This window comes from Polypterus senegalus, chromosome 2 (genome assembly GCF_016835505.1).
Source record: "Polypterus senegalus isolate Bchr_013 chromosome 2, ASM1683550v1, whole genome shotgun sequence".
Lineage (NCBI taxonomy): Eukaryota > Metazoa > Chordata > Cladistia > Polypteriformes > Polypteridae > Polypterus > Polypterus senegalus.
This window is the reverse complement of record NC_053155.1, coordinates 130,366,272-130,388,738: the sequence shown is the minus strand read 5'-3', so window position 1 is coordinate 130,388,738 and position 22,467 is coordinate 130,366,272. Positions and strand designations below refer to the sequence as shown.

At 36.2% G+C, this 22,467-nt stretch overlaps 1 protein-coding gene across 15 annotated transcripts in view; it reads left to right on the top strand.

Moving 5' to 3' along the window:
* dock9b (dedicator of cytokinesis 9b) overlaps positions 1 to 22,467 on the top strand; it is a 389,040-nt gene that overhangs the window by 328,013 nt on the left and 38,560 nt on the right. For 10 of the 15 annotated variants that reach the window (XM_039744596.1, XM_039744603.1, XM_039744591.1 and 7 more), the window contains 8 exons: positions 896 to 943; positions 2,655 to 2,791; positions 7,737 to 7,852; positions 13,525 to 13,662; positions 19,381 to 19,563; positions 20,010 to 20,123; positions 20,979 to 21,194; positions 21,382 to 21,439. In XM_039744596.1, the coding sequence (XP_039600530.1) occupies positions 896 to 943; positions 2,655 to 2,791; positions 7,737 to 7,852; positions 13,525 to 13,662; positions 19,381 to 19,563; positions 20,010 to 20,123; positions 20,979 to 21,194; positions 21,382 to 21,439 (1,010 nt within the window). Of the gene's footprint in view, positions 1 to 895; positions 944 to 2,654; positions 2,792 to 7,233; positions 7,278 to 7,736; positions 7,853 to 13,524; positions 13,663 to 19,380; positions 19,564 to 20,009; positions 20,124 to 20,978; positions 21,195 to 21,381; positions 21,440 to 22,467 lie in introns of all 15 variants that reach the window. The other 5 variants (XM_039744605.1, XM_039744598.1, XM_039744601.1 and 2 more) reach the window with 2 other exon arrangements.

Here is a 22,467-nt window from a genome sequence, read left to right as displayed (position 1 = left end):
AAGGCACAGAAACAAATGCAGTCATGCGTAGAGTAGAAGAGACTATTTCAGACATATTTTTAAGGTAGAATGTGACTTCTCCTGATTGGATCAGAGTTCCTGTTCACATTACACTTACAGCCCATAGTTGCATGAGAGTGCCTATCATGATAGGCAAAGCTTCAATTACAGGTCATCCTTGACATAGGACTCCTAGCCATTTTATACAGTAAACATCTTTGTGTCTTTTAAAGTCTGCAAACATCACCAAAAGAAGCATTCAGCTCAAAGAGTGTTGTTTTGGTCTGTTCCACACTTGTTTAGGATGTGTAGTCTGACTAGGTCAATTTTTTGCACTGATCAATTGAACACTGTCTGTTTTTTACAACTCCTTCTCTGCATTCTTTTTTCCACAGTAGCCATCATAATTTGCAACTGGATCTGTCAAGGATTTTTATAAATGACCTAACACGTGTATAAACACCCACTTTCAGTATAATTTATAATTACTTATTTTCTCAAGTATTTACATTTTAAAATTTTAAGTTTTCATTTTTTTTTCCATTTTCAATAAAATAAAAAGATGCAGTGCTGTGGCATAGTTTTTATGTTTAATTATTATACTGAACACTTTACTGTACAAGGCAGGTTTCATCATTGATTTAAATATTTACTCTGAATAAAAATCTTTAAAGGTAAGTATAATGTTTTGAAATAGGCACATTTAGTTGATGAATTTAATTTATTATTGCTATTTAAGTATTAGAACAATTTTTACAGGGAAACAGTATTAAATTACAGTAGGAACAGTTTCTACATATGTTCTGTAGACTTTTTACCCAAACTATAAATAACCTGTAATATCTATGTTGCCTAATTTTAACAATGACAAATATCTTTTTTCTTGTGTCTACAGAGTTTGTCTTCATCAGTTCAGATATATGGGAAAGAGATATATTGCAAGGTAACATTTAGCATCTTTCAAACCTTGTTAGTGGCATAAAATACCTTGCCTATGTTTTGTAACAGTGCATGAGAGTCCTGCAGAAATGCTGTACTTGGGGCATTGTGTAAAATCCAGGCTGCTTTTTTGTGCTGATCTTCATTTTCTTTCACAGTTAATTTCTGTCAAAGACAGTATTTTAGTTGGATTTTTGATGTTATTTTTGTTTATTATTACCTTGACATATGTTAAATAACTTTTTATAAGCCATCCCACTAATTTTCAATGTTAATTTACCCTGTTTTGTAACATTTTACATGGTGTCTTTAAAAAGTGTGCAAGTCCTGTAATTTTGGTTTTGCTTTACTCTTTGCTGCTATAGCTTATTTTTCCCATTTAATTATTTGCCAAACTCTCTGTCTCCAGTTCAGCATAAATCATAGTTGTTTTCACAGTAGAACATGTTACTGCACTATGTTAAAATATTATTATACTTCATCTTTTTGTTTTACCAACAAAATCAGATGAGCAGTGCTATGCTGCTTTGGGAAAATAACTTAAATAATAAACCTCTGAGGTAGTAATTTTGAAGCAAGATTTTTATCTGTAAAACATGCCAAGAAAGTGGAGCTAAAAAGTATAAGCTAAGTGAGCTCTTCATTCATGTGGCTATTATAGATCAGTATCAGTGTTAATGTTTTTTTTAATGTCTCTGATTTTCATATTCTTACTGGTATTGAAAAAAACATTTAATTGTGTCAAAAGAATTTTGCTTTTTTATTTTAACTAATATGTCTCTTCTTTCTAGCCATGAATTATGCTTGTGTTGCCCATACATTATACTTAACTTAATTGTTATATTTAATGCATTGCACTCCCTGTCCTGACAATAGGCACGTGTGGCCTCTGAGACTTTCTGGTGGTGGTACACTGTTGGATTAATTCACAACCCCCTTGCTAACTCACCTTCACTTTTTCTGTTTTTCACACTTGAATGCTGACAAGTTTAATAATGTAAATGGCTCCTGTCCCCTCCTTCTTGGGTAAGATTTAGGTTTAAAAGTTATCCTTTTTGTTGCTGTTTTTGCTGAAAGCATGGCATTGCTTGGCCTTCTGTCTTGAGTTCTGCTGTTTCATCATACTTGCTTCTTTACTCATTTCTTGTGTTTTTTGTTTTCTTTTACAGCATTTAAATTGCATGAGTTAGCTTTTGCCGCTTTTCAGCCAAGAAGGGGTTTTGTCTTCGGTTTTCTTTAAATCTACCATATTTCTCTTCTTGTTTTTAAAATTTGGTTTTATGTTATGAGAGTTCCAGACTGAAATTTTTTTGTTGGACACTGCATGAAAATAATTGATTATATATTTGTGTATATTGCTACCTATATGATATACAACTATATGTATAATCAATAAAACAATTAAAGAACTCTTCTCATCTACTCCATTGAGTTATACCAAAAGTTTAACAGTTGTGCAGTCTGGGAAAAAATGTGCAATCAACATTTTTTAACTTTTGGTTTATCATGGTCATTTAAATGTTTCGCGCAATTAAGGAAAATTGTCTTCTGACCGTGTAACATTTAAAGACACAAAATTGATGTGTTTATTTTTTCTCCATCACTACAGCAGTGGTGTTGTGTGGTGTATTCATCAAAGATCCTGCATACTAACTCTCTGCTTTGCTGCAAGTTAGCCTTTTCTAACATTGCCTTATGTCCCATTTGCCCATTAGGAACCAGGAGGGGGTGGGACCCATAGCACATGAACGGAAATCTCAGACTTTGCCTGTATCCCGTAACAGAGCAGGAATGATGCATGCCAGATTACAACAGCTGAGCAGCCTGGATAACTCTTTCACTTTTAACCACAGTAAGTTCAGCATCTCCAAACCATCTATCTCTTTCTGCTCTGTGCCATCTCATTCAAGATACAATGCTTGTGCATGCCCACCACAGACCCACCCCAGAGCGAGTCATGGACTACACATTTTTTTTCAAGGAACAAATTGGAAACATACAGGAGACAATGCATTTGTTTATCGGCAATACATTCTGTTCTGTAGGAACTGTAGCTTTCTTAATGGAGACATTGAATATTTGAAATTCCAATGTGAAATGATATAATTTTCTACATTTGTATAGTTGTTTTCTCACTAGTCAAAGCACTTTACATGGTGAATGGAAAGACCCTCAGTAATATACAGCAACCACAGGGATGGTGCAATGGCAGCCATTTTGCTCCAGTGCACCCACCACAAATTGGCTGTTAAGTGGTGAATGACTGAGAGACAGCTAGCGAATTAGAGGATGATTGGGGGACCAGAATAACTAGGCCCTAGAGGGCAATTTAGCCAAGACAACAGCATACACCTTACTCTTTACAAAGGATGCTCAGGAATCTTTTATAAATACAGAGTACCATTACCTTGACATTATGTCTCATCCAAAGGACAACAACATTTTTACTGCACAGTGTAATTGTCCTACACTAGGACATTGGAATCTACATATAGACCACAGAGTAAGTGCCCCCCTGCTGGCCTAACCAATACCCCTTCCAGCAGCAACCCAAAATTTTCCTGGTGGGCCTCCCACCGTTATTGGCGAGTCTGAACATTCTTAGCTTCAGGTGGATTACCTGTGTAGAATAAAACAACTTTTTTTCATTTGTCCCATGGAGTCAAGTCAACAGTACAATCAGCTTTCTTAACGTTTGTCTTGTAATAATCAATTAAACGTTTTGCACAGTAAATCATAATCTTCCCCTGACATTTAAAGACACAACAATGGAATGCAAGTATAATATTATTTTTGGAAATGTATAATATGACAGTAGAAGACATTTTGAACTAAACACTTTGGTCGATAAGAAATATCTTTTCAATTCATAGACTCATTAATATTAACTTTTTAAGACAGTTTATAGTAAGAGTAAATAAAGAGAGCAATTTTATTTAATTCAGGTTGCCTTGGAAAGTATTTCCAAGTGCTTCCCTGGGGGGTAAATTACATCCATCTTTTTTCCCCTGTTTCTGTTTATGCAATGTATAAAGGCAGATAGCAAGGCTAATTTTTGGCATTTGGGACAGTAATTTATCATGATTATTAAAATATTGTGCACAATCACCAATTGTATACTCACTTGCCAGCTCAAATTAAAACCTGCTTAATTTCAGTTCTCATTATAACACCATATGATGTGAATGTTTGAGCCAGGGCAATGTGTAGCTTGATTGATTTGATTAGGTTATTTCAAGTACTTTATGTTAAAGTTTACTATCTTTATTTTCCAGTGTTTCATTATTGCATTTAATACTTGCTTGTGAAAATGTACACAGTCTTAATAAGCCTAGATTCCATCTAAGTGTTTGTTTACATGAGATTCTTGCAAGAGGCTATAATAGTAATATTGTTATTGTTATTAAATAGTTAGTACTTTATTTTTCTCAAATGAGGAAATTTAGCTTTTTACAGATGCTCAAGAAATATTGTAACAAATAACAAGAACCCGCCCAAATATGCACAAAAATTACAAAAAAGAAGAAAACCTCTGTCTTAACTAATGATAAGAGAGCCTTCACAGTGAGGAGTTATAAAGGTGTAGGTATGAACGAGCTCTAGTAGAGTTTCATGACACACTTTTTTTTTTAATAATTTGTTACCTAAATGTACTTGGTATTCATCTGTCAAAAAGAGATTGTGCAGCATAGTCAACAATACCCATCAGTTTCGTGCTCAGTCTCTCCTTCGATGCCACCTCTGGTGGGTTGAGTGTGAGTCTGTCTTCTTAATCAGCTTATTGATTTGGTTGCCCTTCTATCGAGCTGATGTTACTTGCCCCGTACATGTAAAGTGATGTCACTACCTACTTCAAAGGAACGCGGTCTCCTAATGACAAATACTTCACTCTGTCCTTTCTTGTATAGTTCCTCTTTGTTTAGACCAGTCCAGCCTGTCACTGGTGTGGACCCCAAAGTACTTTTAGTAGTGGAACACCCATTACTGCATGATCGTTAATTGTGTTTATAGGTCTATCAAGTACAAAATATTCCCAGAGTGAATTCTTGCTCACACTTTCTCTGGTCATGGCTACACCAATCTGCTTTAAGTTATATTATCTAATTATGCACCAATCAAAGAACTGTAAAATGAAAAAAAAATTTTTGATGATCTCAATTTGTGGGCCAAAGACTATTTCAGTTTTGCAGGCAGTGAGTCCCTGAAATAATGTATATTCAGAGGCAGCATGCCTAATGATGAAATGGGGTAAATATAGAATAAATATGCACTTGTTGCCATACAACAACTTTTAAGGTTGTTAATAAGGTAATATAAGCAGAAGACAAGTATTAATGCTAATACTAGAAAGGTAGAATGAGCAAGTTTAATCTAGAACATGCATTTTTTTCAAAATTAACAATCAAAATCACTACTCAGTTGTTGAAGCTATCTTTAGTTTGTTAAACCAATTAGCCAACTATCCCTCACAGTGGGGTACATGTAAGGAAATTAACGTGTTAGATGGGCATAATCTTATATCTTTATACTTCATTATACATTTATATATTTTTTTAATTTATTTGGCATTTATTGTAATTATTATTAAATTAACTAATATACTTATTTTAATTATTGTTTATCAACAAACAAAAAAAAACAAACTTGGAATCGAGTACAAATCCTGCTTTCCCAGTCTAGGCTGCAGCCGGCCAACCAAGCACATGTACTGATAGCATTTAGCATGACGAAATGACCTTATTAGTTGATTTGTGTTAATAAAATAAAAATATTGTTTTTGTTCAAATTTAATTCCAAATTAGTTTTATTGTAGAAGTTTTTTTTCAAGTAAAGTTTTTGTTTTTTTCAAGTTCATTAATTTCCTTTTTGCCTTAGTTTTTCTTCTTTCCCACTCATGTTTTCAGTTTGGTTTTAATTAGAGATATAAACCTGGTCCTGCACACAGACTCAGTCTCCTCACCCAGTATATAACATTTTGCTTGAGTACTGTGAATGATCCTTTGGTGAACCATAAATGCTTTTTAAACCTTCAGTGAAGGTGAAGCCCATGAGCTATTTAGCCAAGTAGAAAAGGTGATGTATTTGCTGCAAGAGGAAGACTGTGGGGCAGGCACTTAAATGGCATTACAGTTTATTATAATAAATTCAGTGATTTGCAAAAAAGGAATATAGGCATAATATACATCCCCAGAAACATTGCTTTGAATTGGCGAATTTCTTTGTAATGAGTGTTTGTTATGTCTACTGGATTGAGTTTAAAGTATAGTATGTACATAGAAATGAATGCTGCAGTTGTAGTGCTGCTGTCTCAAAATATGAAAACCAGGGTTAGTGTCCCAGGCCCTCCCTGTGAGGAGTTTGCATGTTCTCCCCATGTCTGTGTGGTTTTCCTCTGTGTGCTCCAGTTTCCTCTCACAGTCCAAAGACATGCAGTTTAGGTGAATTGGTGATATTAAATTGGCCATAGTTTATGGCTGGGGTGTGAGTGTGTGTGTGTGTGTTCACCCTTTGATTAACTTGGGCCCTATCCAGGGTTTGTGCTTGCCTTTGCCATTTTCCTACCTGGAATAGGCTCCAGCACCTGGTTTAGAAAACAACTGACTGACTGACTGACATAAATCTGAGGAAATTCCCACATTAACTATTTCAAGAATGTATCTGGATTTACAATTCACATGTCAGAACACCCTGGACATTTTAAGGGTCAATAGTATTCACATTAACAGTCTTCAAAGTTGTGTGAAAGGCCAGCAACCAGAAACATCACTATAACTTTTTGTATTCTTGTCTTCTCAAACACTCTTAATTCAAGTTGTGTCACAGAAAGACTCAATGCTATCCTGGTAGTACTGACCAGAAGGCATAAAACAGACTTAGAGAAGGGTGCCAGACAATCAAAGTGCCCACTCACAGAGGATCATTTAAAAATTTATGTTAACCCATCCAACTTGTCTTTGGAGAAGTAAGTTGAAAACCCTTTTAGACATGGGAAGATTATTAGATGCCACATGGCACAGCCTTCAAAAGTGGATTATGTACCCGGCATGATGGACTTACCGTCCATTTAGTACCCACTGCATTTTCAAAATAACAAGTAAGAAATCAAACTATCTGTAATTTTTTTTTCCAAATAATCATGTCTCCATTAAGGGTTTCGTTTGTGGTTCCTGGCAATCAGAAATTCTATTTTTATATTCAGCTACCTATTTTCGTAAAAATTCTTTTTTTTCCATGACAAACTTTGTGATGGTTGTCCAGAGATACATAATAAAGTGACTTTTTCTGTGTTTTCAGTGTAAGAAAGATATCAAGTGTACTTGGAATTTCTGTAGATCATGGTAAGACTTAATCAGGTTGACAGCTACTGTAACTTGCAAACTAGCAGGCATCCAGCAAAGGATGCACCTGTAACCTGACGCATGCCTTTCAGTTGGGAATGTACCTGTTAAAGCCTCCATTTCCTCCACCTGCCAATTCTTACCTGCAGCTTCTATATTTTCTTATTGCAGTTTTTTTTTCTTTTTTTTCTAAATGCCTGTAGGTCCTGCTCAGTATCAGAAGATTACATAAGATTTGGTTGCAAAAGAATTCTTTTGAGATTACAAGCAATTAACTAGCTGTCAACAAGTTCAATTATATTTCTTTCTATGCTAGAAATCTTAACGTTTAACAGCTGCATCTCCCTTTTCCCTTTTTTATAGACAGTCTTTTTAAATCATTAGTTTACACTCTGAAATTACTTGTTAATTTAAATTGTCTGCTTTGGTCCGATTCCTTATTGATTGTTTTATGTGCAGGTTATAGTCATTCAGATGCAGATGTTCTTCATCAGTCATTGCTGGAAGCCAACATCGCTACAGAAGTCTGCCTAACTGTTCTAGACACACTGAGCTTATTCTCAATGGTATTCAAGGTATGCTTTGTATAGTGCTTTACTTGATGTTGTATTAATTAAATGCTTATAGTAGAGTGCTAACTAGATTTTGTTTCAGCCATCAGTTACTATATAGGTCAGTAATGACCAAATGACATTACAAACCCTACCAACCTCACAGCTTATCTAATTAGCTATCAGGAATATTTCATTAATACATAATTTGAATAATCAGAAATGTTAACATACTACTTACAATGTTAGTATAGGAATACATATATTGTATAGATAACAAGGCACAATAAAAGAAAATGTTAATGGTATCCAACTTAATTTCCATTATTCTCTTCATAGCTACATGCAATCTTGGGCAGTCTTTTTGAGTGTAGAGGCACTTTTCAGTGGTGGCTATGTGAACAATTTATGTTGTTCTAAACACTGTTGTCATGCCACCTCGGTCTTACTTGATTAAAGAAAATCAAGACCCAAATGAGTTACTGAATGCAATGCATGTTTTTTATTACTCAATCCAACAGCTCAACAAAAAAACCTATCACTCCCACAGTCCTCGTATGTCCTGTCTGAAAGCATCCTGGGAACTACAGTGCTTAACATCTAATTATATACAATTTATTTATATATATATATATATATATATATATATATATATATATATATATATGTATATATATATATATACAGTATATACTAGCAATATACCCGCGCTTCGCAGCGGAGAAATAGTGTGTTAAAGAAGTTATGAAAAAGAAAAGGAAACATTTTAAAAATAACGTAACATGATTGTCAATGTAATTGTTTTGTGACTGTTATGAGTGTTGCTGTCATCAAGGATTTGATTATCATTATTTCTTTCAATCAGGTTCGTATTTGGAGGATGTGTTATGTTCAAGTTATATTCCATGTTTGTCAACCGTTGTAAAGATAACAGGTTTCATTCATCGAAGTGTTCACTACCCAAATCGGTACTCGTGAATCTAAGATGTTTAACAGGCATTCCCAGTATTAAGTTGTGGATTTACCTGCAAATATTTAGCAGCAGCGTGTCTATGAACTTAATTTAAACTTAAGCTTTACACCTTGCTTTCCTATTGATATGTCTACAAAGGCTTGTTCAGATTCAGACGGTTGTTACTTTCTTACTGCATCAATAAACAGCTTGTCTTCCTCTTTATCTGAGACATCACACACTGCATACACGGGTTTATTTTTCCCAGTTCTGCAAACTTTAGCGAAGTGGTTCAATTTACCACATTTTTTACACTGTCTTCCTATAGCTGGACATTGACTTTTTCCACCGTGTGCTTTGTTTCCGCAGTACCTGCACTTATGAATATGCTTGTATGCGTCACACGCTTCATATTCTTTTGCTGCCTTCTCAATTGTGTAATGAGTTTTTTGTTCAGCGTTCTTTGGAGGTCTTGATTTTTGGGTGCGTACTGCGTTCACAGTCAGTTCACGTGAGCTGCTCGGAGTACATGCATCGAAGGTTCTCAGCTGTGGTTGTGCTATCTCGTGCGATCTTGCGATGTCCACGGCTTTATTTAATGTTAGCTCAGACCCGGCACTTAAAAGTTTCTCTCACACTTTCGCTGAGTTTATGCCAAACACTATTCTATCCCTGACTATCTCATCTTCGTTTGCATAAGCACAGTCCTTCACCATCAATTTTAACTCTGTTACAAAGTGATCAAAAGTCTCGTTTATACCCAGCATCTTCTCATTAAACTTGTATCTCGCGAATATCTCATGCGATCTTGCGATGTCCATGGCTTTATTTAATGTTAGCTCAGACCCGGCACTTAAGTTTCTCTCGCACTTTTGCTGAGTTTGTGCCAAACACTATTCTATCCCTGACCATCTCATCTTCGTTTGCATAAGCACAGTCCTTCACCAGCAATTTTAACTCCATTACAAAGTGAATTCCTCATCTTGCAAACATGGTCTTAAGTCTAACAATGATATGCTGACTTGTAGTTGATTGTAGCTGTGCTGTTTCTATATCTCTTGCATAATAATCCACCACCACTAGGTAATCTTTTCCAGAGAGCTCACACAGGTCTGCCCCTATCTTATACCAGGGTCCTGGTGGTAAAGTGCTAGGTATAAGTGGCTCTTTCCTTTGAGTAGGCTTATGTTCTTTGCAAAAGTTACAGTTTGACACTTTTTTGCAAATCTCTACTCCAATCCCTGGCCACCATACAGACATTTTAATCCTTTGTCTGCACTTTGTTAACCCAAGGTGTCCTTCATATAAATGATCTAAAATTTGTTCTCTAAGAGCAACTGGAATGACAATCCTGTCCTCATACAAAAATAAGCCCTCAGCTTCAGTGAAAGATGCCCTTACCGCATGAAACCTTTGCAGCTCATAAGGCACATGACGAGGCCAACCATTACTGAGAAACTCTTTTACCTTGCATAATGCAAAGTCTTTCTCTGTAGCTTCCTTAATTATTTTTAGCTTTGGTTCCAACACTGGCCTGGACTTGATCACCGACTCAACATAGGCCTGTACCTCTGCCTCTGTATTGGGGTATTCTTTATCATGCACTGTATTATGTGACAGTGTGTCAGCCACCAAAAGTAACTTGCCTGGAACATGTACAGCTTTTACATTAAATCTCATCAAACGCATCAGGAGATGTTGACATCTCAGGAGTGTTTTATCAAGATCACTTGTGTTGATTAATGGGACTAAGGGTTTATGATCTGTTTGCAGAATGAACTCTCTTAACCCATGGAGGTAATGGGCAAACCTCTCGCATGCCCGTGCCACCGCAAGACACTCCTTTTCGATTTGTGAGTATCGCTGCTCTGCCTTTGTCAATGTTGTAGAGCAAAATGCCACAGGCTATGCTCTGTCTCCATGTATTTGCAGCAATGCGGCTCCTAAGCCGTAGCTGCTAGTATCAGCTGACACAATTGTGGGCCTCTGCAAATCATAATAGGCTAATGTGGATGATAACATTTTTTTGACCCTTTCAAATGCTTGCTGTTGTGGTGCGTCTCACACCCACACTCTGCGTCTTTCTTCAGTAACTCTGTTAAAGGATGAATCTCTGTTGAAAGATCTGGCACGAACTTACCCAGATAGTTTACCATGCCTAGAAGTTGCCTAAGCTGTGAAACTTCTACTGGGTTTGGCATATCAGCGATTGCTTTTATTTTGGTAGGATCAGGCTTCACCCCCTCTTTGCTAATAACGTGCCCACAGAATCACAGTTCACTCTTACTGAACTGACATTTGTTCCTGTTAAGCTTCAGTCCCGACTCTTGTATTGTTCTCAAGACTGCATCTAGATTTTTATCATGTTCTGCCTGGTCTTTACCATATAATAAAATATCATCCATAACAACATCTGTACCTGTGTGATCTTGAAACAGTTTGCTCATTTCTCATTGAAGTATTTCAGGTGCTAAGGAGATTCCAAATGGTAAACGCCTGAAACAAAATGTGCCTTTGGGAGTTATAAATGTAGTTAACATTGCACTCTTGGGGTCCAACGGGATTTGCCAAAAACCAGAGGATGCATCAAGAGTGGAAAAACACCAGTTTCTGTAAGTCTCAGCGCTATATCCTCTAGTGTTGGCAAGATAAACTTCTCCCTTTTAACAGCTTTGTTTAGTTGCTTGCGATCTACACAAATTCTTATCTTTCCATTCACTTTCGTAACTGGAACAGTGGGAGCACACCATTCAGTGGGCTCAGTTACTTCACATATCCCAATTGACTACATACGTTTCAATTCCTCATCCACCTTTTGCATCAAAGGGAATGGCACTCTGCGTGGTGTGGCAAAGCTGTATGACTGCACATTGGACTTTAGTTCTATCTTAACTGGCTTACAGTTTAAAAGACCTATTTCCCCAAAAACACATGCACTGACTTGGTCAGCTCTAATAACTAACCACATACTACATGCTGCACTTCTACTTAAAAAGTTGTTAGCATATTGTTCATCCATTACAATAATACAGAGCTTGTACTTTGCTCCTTTTCTTTCAGTTTCTGCAAAAAATATTCCAACTATTTTTACTGCCCCACCTGGACTCTTGGGGATTGCTGATGTTTTAACTAAAGGAGGGGGATTTGGGAGAGCCACATATGTGCTACGTGACATAAGTGTGATATCTGCTCCAGTATCAATCTTAAAAGTTACTACTTTACCACACACTGGGAGTTTTACTTGCCAGTGGCTCTCAGAATTAGGTTCCTCCACGCTCCCCAAAAAAAACAGCTCATTATTGCTGTCTGCATCTTTTACCACAACTGCTCTGTCTTAATTTTACAAACAACAGCAAGTGTCCCATTTTATTACACTTACAGCAGTTATTATTATAAGCTGGACAGTCTCTCGGGTCATGCGATCTGTTGTATCTTGAACAGTGTGTTTTCTCTGTTGGCGTTTGCTCTTGCTGTGCCTTCTTGCCATACTGTCTTTTTCTTCCAGGATGCCGTTTTCCTCCTCCGCGCTGCACCATTAGCGCCCCGGCGTTTGCATCTGTGATTGTGGCGTTCTGCTTTGTAACAAGCTCCGAATGGCGTGCAATTTGCACCGCATGACCCAAGGTTAAATCACTTTCCATCTGTAGTTTCCGTGAGACATCATGGTCCGCAATTCCAATCATGTCTCTAATTTGCTGCTCTTTCATATCGCCAAACTCGCAATATTCAGCAAGCTCACACAGGCTTCAATCATCTCCTCTGGCGTATGCGAACGCTGATGAAAACATTCTCTTTCACAAATCACATTTCTACGTGGAATAAAATGTGCACTGAATTTTCCTACCACGTCTTCAAAATTATTGGCATTCGTCCCCACTTAGAAAGTGAACGCGCCAAATATTGCCTTGGCTTCTTTTCAGATAGCATAAATTAAGGCATTTACTTACACTTCCCCTTGTTCTTTGTTGAGTTTTGTGGCAATTCTGAAACGTGTAAATCGCTGAATCCATGCTGGCCACGCCGTTGGCTGACGGAAATCAAAGGGCTCAGTTGCATTAAATTTGATATTTTTTTTTTTTGGTCTTCAAGGAGGCTTTTATTGCTGTTTTTACTTCAAGACCACTTCTGACACCATGTCATGCCACCTCGGTCTTACTTGATTAAAGACAATCAAGACTCAAACAGGTTACTAAATGCAATGCACGGTTTTTAGTACTCAATCCAACAACTCAACAAAAATACCCATCACTTCCACAGTCCCCGTTTGTCCTGTCTGAAAGCATCATGGGAACTGTAGTGCTTATCATCTAATTATATACAATTCATTTATATATACATATATATGTGTATATACACCTCTCACCACAACTGTTAAGCTTATAATGATACAAACAGTCACTTTATTGGCATTTTTCTTTTCATCAGTTCTGTAGTAGCTGTTTAAGAGTTTAATAAAAAAAACATTTTATAAATTATTAAGTAGTGGGTTTTTTTTTCCTAAAAAAAGACTGTTTTAGGCTTTTGGTGGCAAATAAGGGCCTTTTATAGCACGGCATGTCAGTTACTTATTTTTAAGCGCCTTGGAACTTCAGAACAATTGTTATGATTCAAACTGTATATCAGACATAACTTCAGTTTCTTTACAGTCTTCCAGAAATGTTTCATGAAATGCAACCTAAACCTTGTTGGCAAAAACACTGACTAATGGACATTTGTCGATTCTTTTATCTATCACTTTTTGTAGCAACAACTTTGTGCAGATCATGGACATAATCCTTTAATGAAGAAAGTCTTTGATGTCTATCTCACATTCCTTCGTATCAATCAGTCCGAAATGGCACTTAAGCAGGTCTTTACTTCATTGAGAACATTTATTTACAAGGTTAGTAGCTTTTTTTAATTATGTATTTAAATGTTAATTTCATGCTGTAATAAAGTTATTCACAATTTCTTGAACTATATGCAATTTAATTTAAAACTTAAAATGATGAAGAAAAATATTTTCTTTACTGGAAAGGAAGGTCAGACATTTTTTTAATACTAATGAAATTCTTGATGTCAAAATAAAAATACACATTTATCAATTTGCATTAAACTTTGCATGAGAATGATCTAACCCTGTTCCTCCATTGTATTAAATGTGATCGAATGAGACCCACAATGCAGTGCTAAAGTCATTACAGAATACTTCTTTATTTAGTGTTTAAATTACAAAATTCTGTTTCTTAGGTTTTATAACTCATTTTCATCTTTTCTATGTATAAGATTTATCTGTCTGGAATGATGCTTTAGCCATTGAGCTTCTAAGTACCAGTATTTGTACACCGTTTAATGAATTTATGCATATAGTATAATTGGAGTGAGAAATAATGTTAGGGGCAATTTCTGCCTCCACCAACTGAAATCCAGGGCATTTTATAAACTAGCAGGGGTACCTGGTACTGCCTGGGGTTGGGGCACCAACTAAATTTTGGACAAATACCTGGACAAATGTAGAATTTGTGCAATATTTGGAAGGAGGTAGATCAAAGGTTGTGAATTTGCATACTAGACAAGTAAACATACATTTACGCAATATATAAAGTAATATTTTACTTTATCAGAATTGAAACAAGGGGAATTATGTAAGATTATTGTTTATAGATTACAGCTTGGCTTTTAATGCCATGGTCCCCCCAAAGCTTAAATACCTAGAACTGAACATCCCCCTCTGTGACTGGGTGCTGGATTTTCTTATGGATAGGCCTCCTGTGGTGAGAGCAGGCAATTACTTCTATCAGCATTATCATTGTCAACGCAGGATTTCCACAAGGCTATGTACTGAGTCCTCTGTTGCATTCCCTTTACACACACAATTGTGTGCCAAACATAGCTCCAACACCATATTTAACAGTGGTCTTAGACCTCATTTCCAACAATGACGAGGAGGTGTATCTAGACAAGGTACAGAATGTGGCAGTGTGTCGCCAAACTTATAACTTCTCACTGAATGTTAGCAAGAGCAAAGAGCTAATGGTGGATTTCATGTGGAATCAACAGCAGATCTACATCCCCGGCAGCCTGGACTTCCTGTTGAGAGGGTGAGCGACTTCAGATACCTGGGTATGTACATCACCGAGGACCTGACATGGAACCAGTACACAAAAACTCAGGTTAAGAAGACAAGACAGTACCTTTATCCCCTGAAGTTGCTGAGGAAATTCAAAGTCTCCCCACCTACGAGGTGTGGCAGAAAAGTAACGAGACTGGCAACACTGCAACCGATCTGGCAACGCTGCGCTGTTGTCCTTGATAGAGCACATGTATCAGTACCCTCCCATAGCTCAGTGCGAAGTTTCAACTCCTTCCGCTAACTACGTGATTTTTGTGACTGCTATTAGCGAAGTTGTGTTTTTGGTTGTGCGTCATGCAAAATGGAACAGCAGAATTTGGAGCAACGTTGTGCCATTAAACGGCAAGTGTGACGTTTGAAAAGTTAAAACAGGCCTATGGGGAACATTCTTTATCCCAAGCTCAAGCTTTTCGCTGGCACAAATAATTTTTGGAAGGCAGAAAACACGCTGAAGATGAACACCGTTCAGGGAGGACTTCAACTTTGAAAACCAATGAAAACATCGAATGTGTGAACACTCTTGTGAGATCAGACCGTCGTTTAACATTAAGAATGTTGAGTGAACAATTAAATTTGAACAGATTTACCGTTCATCAAATTTTGACTGAACATTTGCACATGCGAAAGGTCTGTGCCAAAATGGTGCCGAAAAACTGCCCTCTCCATAACAGAAATTTTGACCTCAAAAGGCATTCCTGTGGTTCCCCAGCCCCCTTATTCACCTGACCTCAGTCCATGTGACTTTTCCTTTTCCTAAACTGAAAATGTCCTCAAAGGACGCCATTTCGGACTTTAGAAAACATCCAAAAGAGTGTAATGGACATGCTGAAGACCATACCGGTTGAAGACTTCCAGCGCTGCTACCAACAGTGGGAACAACGTCTCCATCGATGTGTAGCTGCCCAAGGGAACTACTTTGAAGGGATAACGTTGATGATTGAAAAAAATAAAAACTTTGGTAAATAAAAAATCAGTCTCATTACTTTTCTGCCACACCTTGTATTTTGAAAACATTTTACACCAGTGCCATAGAAAGCATCCTAACACAGTGCTGCCCATCATGGTTTGGGAATGGCTCAGTCCAGGATCACAAAGCCCTGCAATGAGTGGTGTGTTCAGCAGAGATTAGTTCAGCATGCCTTCTCTGATATCTACACCAAGCGTTTAAGGACCAGGGCAATTAAAATAATCATGGACTCTGCCCACCCCAGCAAGAAACAGTTCAGCCTACTCAACTCAGGCAAGAGGCTGCACAGCCTATTGGCAAAACCTGAAAGGCTCAAGAGGAACATTTCTCCTCAGGCCATCACGATCCTGAACTCTGAAATGCCAACAAATATTTCAACCTAAAACTCATACACACTCACTGTAACTTATTTTACACTTTTTGCTGTTTCAGATTTTAACTTAATTTTACTCTAGTTTAAATTAATTTAATTTAAGTTGGTTAATGTTATCTAATTTGTTTAATTTTATTATATTTTTCTTAATTTTATTACTTATTCCATTGTGTGTTTCCTATTGTTTTGCACAATCCTGGAGTAGGCTAGCTTTTCATTTCACTGCACATTGCAGCTGTATAACTGTTTGTTTGACAAAAAAACTCTTGAATCTTGAAAGTGACTTATCTGTCTTCATTAAGAAAAAGTATTGAAAATTAATCCATGTATAGATTAAATTTCCTTTTTTTAATTAAAAAGCTACATTAGCAATATACTGATCCAAACAAAACAAAATATGTTTTATATAAGTCAAAGATACTTGAAGTGTTTCACACAAAGAATTAATTTGTTAAAGACAAGAACTGACCCTGAGTGAGTTGATACTATTCAAATCCTGCCGGGGATATCTTTTTGCAATGAGAATTATTTTTTCCCCTCAAAGTGTTAATCCTGAGTAAAGGTAGTTTGGTACTATTTGGCACTATTCAAATCCTGCCTGGGATATCTTTTTGCAATGAGAATTATTTTTTCCCCTCAAAGTGTTAATCCTGAGTAAAGGTAGTTTGGAATGGTAGCTAGGCCATTGGTTCTCTATTTGCCACAGGCTTAATATTTGAGGTTAAGGCACTTAAGTTTCATGCAGTCAAATTTCAAGCAATAAAAGTAGATTGGTACATTTTATCCTAATGTTCAAAGTTGCTGTTGTTAACAGCTAGAATTAACATTCTTGGCACTCTGTGGTAGGCTGTGACTGTCCATCAGAGCGATTCTTCGATTGTATTTGTACTTTGCTGTTCAATTTTTGCATTTCAGTGTTTAGGAATTTATGAAATTATGTAGAGGTTTTCCTCCCTTTCTATGTTCCTAATGATGTTTCCGAAAATGTGCTTCAAAATAACAAATGCAATTTCAGTACCCAGACTAGTTGTGGTCCATCCTTGGCCTTTGTAGTGTCCCCAGGGACTGGAGTAGCTAACAAAATCTTGCATATTTTTTTATTTTCAATATACTTGTATTTTATTTACATACAAATGTATAATTAAATATATTATTCTGTCAAACCACACCATAGTGTAGTGCAAGGCAGTACACTTTCATCGATATTACAGTGCAGCCTATGTTATGTCACAATTCCTCATATACAGAAAACAGTGTTTGGTTCAGCACTGTATATATGAAATGTAAGGGTGATCCAAATAGGTACATATGGCAAAGCTATACATAAGTGGATAATGGTGCACTGTAATGAGGGAAGATTCACAATGCTTTATTAATACTGTTAGGGAGGGGAATGTGAATGGAAGATGGATGAGTACTTATGGCAGTCCTGGATCGACATCCTGTCCTTGTGGTGAATCATGTCTCATACATAAGGCTGTTTCTTCGCAAGCAATCAGTCACTTTCTGTTCCAGGGCAGCCAGTGGAGTGTAACTTTGCAGAGATTCTGATATGAATACATACTGATTTAAGCATGAATATTTAAACATCTCTGATGCTAAGCTAAAACTGTATATGTCTGTGATGCCCGAGTCGCCTGCATCAACTCCTTGAACCTGGACATCAATAGTCATGATCAGAGTAGCTAGGACAGTGGGGACACAAACAACAAAGATTGGAGCAAATCAGTGCATTGTGCATTTATTTACATAACAAAGTGGCCAAATCAATGAAGCTGCTCAAAGTAGCCAGTCCAGTGGGTCACAACTGCAGCATCATCCGTAAGGACCTTTCCATCACCCATCTTGACTACAACTCTCCGAGGAACAGATTTAGATATATGTAAATATTCAGTTCCTCTGTAAGCAGGACATGGATCTCTAGTCCATAGATGGTGTTTCACTTGCTCACAGATTCCTCTTAACAAATGCCCCCTTATCTGCCATCAGAGCCCGCACAGCCATCCTTCTCAGTTCCTGGTACAGACTGGAGTTTCCATCAAACCGTGTGCTGTGACTCCTCCCTGTGATATTCAGGGTGCAAACAAACTGGGCACTTCTGTAGATCCTGCAGTACTTTAGGAACCTCCAGCATATCCCCACGAAGATGTGATTGATCTCCTTCGTCATACCACCTGTATTGGACTACCAATTCCAACGATGCAGCTCAAGGCGCTGGAAGCAGAATCCAGCAATCCGCAGCCTCTGATTTTTTGCAAAGTCAAGGAACATGGAGCCATTTGCACCACGGTCACCAGACCAATGGGAACCAACACAATCCTTATAGCCAGCCCCATCAGTGCCAGTGGTCGCATTGAAGTCACCCATTACCAGATGAGCGTCACCTCGGGCACCACCGAGTGAAGTTGCAATTAAAATATCTCCTTCACCGAGACATTACTCACCACAGACAACGGACAAGGCACCCAGAAAGTGCCTTAATTGGAGTCTCATAATATGCTCATTGAAAGGAGTGACATCAGACTGTAATAGCTTCACAAATATTTACATTGGTCAAGATTTTTCTTTAATATGAAAGAGGCAAAGTATGAATGACCAGAATGACATTGACACATTGTTCCAAATTCTAAAGGTTTTTTACCTTGTGGATTGAGACCACTACATTTGTTCGAGATCCACAATGAAAAAAGATTATGACGCATTCAAGACTATAATGATAACTTATAACACATAAATGAATTACTTTATTTTAGAAAGCAAATTTCTAAGGTGTTTAGATTAAGTAACTAAACACAAGTAAAGGATGTGCAAACTAGTGTTCTCATATTTGCAAACTATCTCGTAGTTTGGCACCAGAGTATACTGTGATGCAACACACAGGACAAACAAATTAAATAAATTGGTAGGAAAATCACTCAAATCCATGAAATGTGTACTTCATAATGTACATGTTGTTAGATAGTTAATCAATATTTAAAGATCACAAAACACAGAACCCATACTACACCTGAAGGTAAGTGCTTGTAATCTTTCTCCTGTTAAGGTGGACAAGGTTCATAACAGGTTCCCCCAAGCTGTACAAAAAAGATCCATAGTAAGAGCATGATGGATTTCTAGTAATCTACTTTTCTTTTTTTTGCTTTTTTAGTTTCCTTGCACATTTTTTGAAGGACGAGCAGATATGTGTGCTGCTTTTTGCTATGAAATCCTTAAGTGCTGTAACTCAAAGCTGAGTACAATCAGAAGTGATGCTGCACACCTTCTCTATTTTCTTATGAAATCAAATTTTGATTACACTGGAAAGAAGTCCTTTGTAAGAACACACCTCCAGGTCAGTCAATTTTTATGTTTGATAGCAGGTTTATTAAAATATGCATTGGAATTAGAAGGTTTATAGTCTTTATATACTTTTTTTTTGCATCGTCAATGACTGTTCTTTCAGTTAGAAAAACATGTTTTGAATCATGTTGTTTTTCCCTTCATGGTTTTACATCAATATGGAAGTTGAACGAATAATAATATATATTAATTAATTATTTTAGAGGAAAATGAAAAGATAGCAATATCAGAATGAATGTTTAATAACAATATAACTACATTAATTCTTATTATGTGTCTTTTGTTTAAAAGAATGTTGTTATATATTAATATAGAAAGAAAATGTTGTTTCTGCTCAGTTGTTTTTTTATTCAGGCCATATCAAGCATGTTTATTTTAGAATGAATATCCAACATATCCAGGTCCTATTACTCACTGTGTTATGAAATACTTGTCTAGGTGGTTATCGCAGTCAGCCAGTTGATTGCTGATGTTATTGGAATCGGTGGAACAAGGTTCCAGCAGTCCCTGTCCATTATAAATAACTGTGCCAACAGTGACAAGACAGTTAAGGTAGGTAAATACAGTAAAAGAACAGAAAGATGGGACCATCTTAAATAGTGAAATCATTGGAGCCTATAACTGAAATTTAGCAAAGTCTTCTTATAATTTATGACAGTATTAACATTTTGAAATCTCATTTATTTTTTTAATAAATAACAACTTTTACTCTGTGATAATCCTAACCTAACCCACATAATTCGTAAACCATGTGTATTTAAATTGCATTATTTTTTAACATTCAAGGGAAAAGAAATCTTGAATAACTTCTTGCAAGAGAAAACATCTGCACAGTGTGTCTATATACAACTCTGGGTCTTAAGTCCTAGGTCCAAAGCCTTCAACATTGTATCACACTGCCTCCTAATAATAGTAGCCTATGGTTAAAACAACCTTTACATATTGTATACAGAAAAACACTTAGTTACATAGCACTTCTGATACACCCAATTAACCAATGTCACTATAGAATAACTGATGCCCAGTGTCTTTCAAAACTTCCCAAACAAAGCCAGGTAACACAGCTAGTTTTTTTTTTTTAAAGTAACAAAAGTTTGTTGTATTGTTCAATGTAATTAATTCTTCAATAAGACATCCCATTGAACCTTATCTTAAAAGAGCCTTCTGTACTTTTACGGTAATAATAATAATGATTGTTCTGTGATGGAACTCTGTTCTCTAGCTGAATAACTAATCAGTAGAATCTATACATACTAATTTTAATATTTCACAAGATATGCTTGCAAATTTATTGAATGCACAGACAATAGCAATGCATTTAAACTTGATTGAACTTCAATGCTGCCTGCATATTGTATTACTTTTATACTCTTATTAATATGTGACTTTTCTGTTGTGTGAGTTTAGAACACAGCATTCCCTTCAGATGTGAAAGATTTGACGAAGCGAATCCGTACTGTGTTGATGGCTACAGCTCAGATGAAGGAGCATGAAAATGATCCAGAAATGCTTGTCGATTTGCAGTACAGTCTGGCCAAATCCTATGCCAGTACACCAGAGCTCAGAAAAACCTGGTTAGACAGCATGGCAAGAATTCATGTGAAAAATGGCGATCTTTCTGAAGTTAGTACTTTCACATTTAACAGTCACTGTTTTGTATTTGAATACAAATTTTTGTGTGAAATTCCCTCTTTTTGGATGGTAATATATATTTTACAGAATAGGGAGCTAGAGAATTTTCTTTAGCTTACTTATGAACTTTAATTATTTTACTTTATTATCATATAAGTTAATCATGTTTATTCTTTAGGCAGCAATGTGCTATGTACATGTGGCAGCTCTGGTGGCTGAATATCTTCGAAGGAAAGGCAAGTTAAATAATATTTTTTTCTGGCAGAATTGTATCCTATATATTTATGTAATAATTTTTTGTTTCATACTGAAGTTGTCAAGAGACGGAATCAGCAACATTTAATTAGATTTGAGAAATATCTTAAGATAATGCATTTTTTGAATAAATATAAGTACATTTCATATGCTAATATAGAGGCAGTTGCTAAATTCTACTATTAATCTTCAAATTCTTGTTACGTGTCTTTTTCCAAAATTAATTATCAGCATTACAAAATTCAAAATCATCAACTTAACCATTCATAAATGGTAGAGACAGATGGTGGGGTGTTAATAATATCTAGTGGTGATTTCATATTCAGTATAACAAAAGTAAAAGTAAATGTAATTTAGAAAACATCTTAAAAAAGTACAGGATTCATAAAAAAGTATAGATAACTTCACCCTTCTTTCAAGCTACTGTTAATATCTTCAAAATATATATGATTTGCACTGCACTCTTTTAGTCTATTACCACAACTTAGTAGAATGTTGCATAGAACATTTATAATACTATAATCATAAGGATGCATTTGTACTGTGTTATTCATTCTACTAACACAATACCGAACCTTAAATTGTGAAAGTATTAAAGCCAAGAATGGAGTAACAATATGACTTGTACAGGTCAGGCTAACTGAGAGTTAAAATTTATTTCCTTATTATGCATTTTGAAAAATCACTGATCTTTGCTTAAAATGAGGAAAATCGTTAAAAATGTCCAAACATTTCTTGGCTGTTACTCAAAAATAATTAATTAAACCAGAAATCACAGTAAATAATTATCATTAGACAGAAAAGAGATTAGTTTGATTTAGTTTGTTGAGATCTTCCATCTTTTAAATGAGTTTTATCAATTTGTTTTAAAGAGATTTAGCCTTGGTTATTAAAGCAGATTAAAAAAAGTCACTCAGTGGTCAGGCTGTCGTTTCAGAAAGAGAATATTTATCAACAAAAAGGTATTGGTAGTCAGTGCTAAATAACAACCCATATTCTTGCAAGTTGT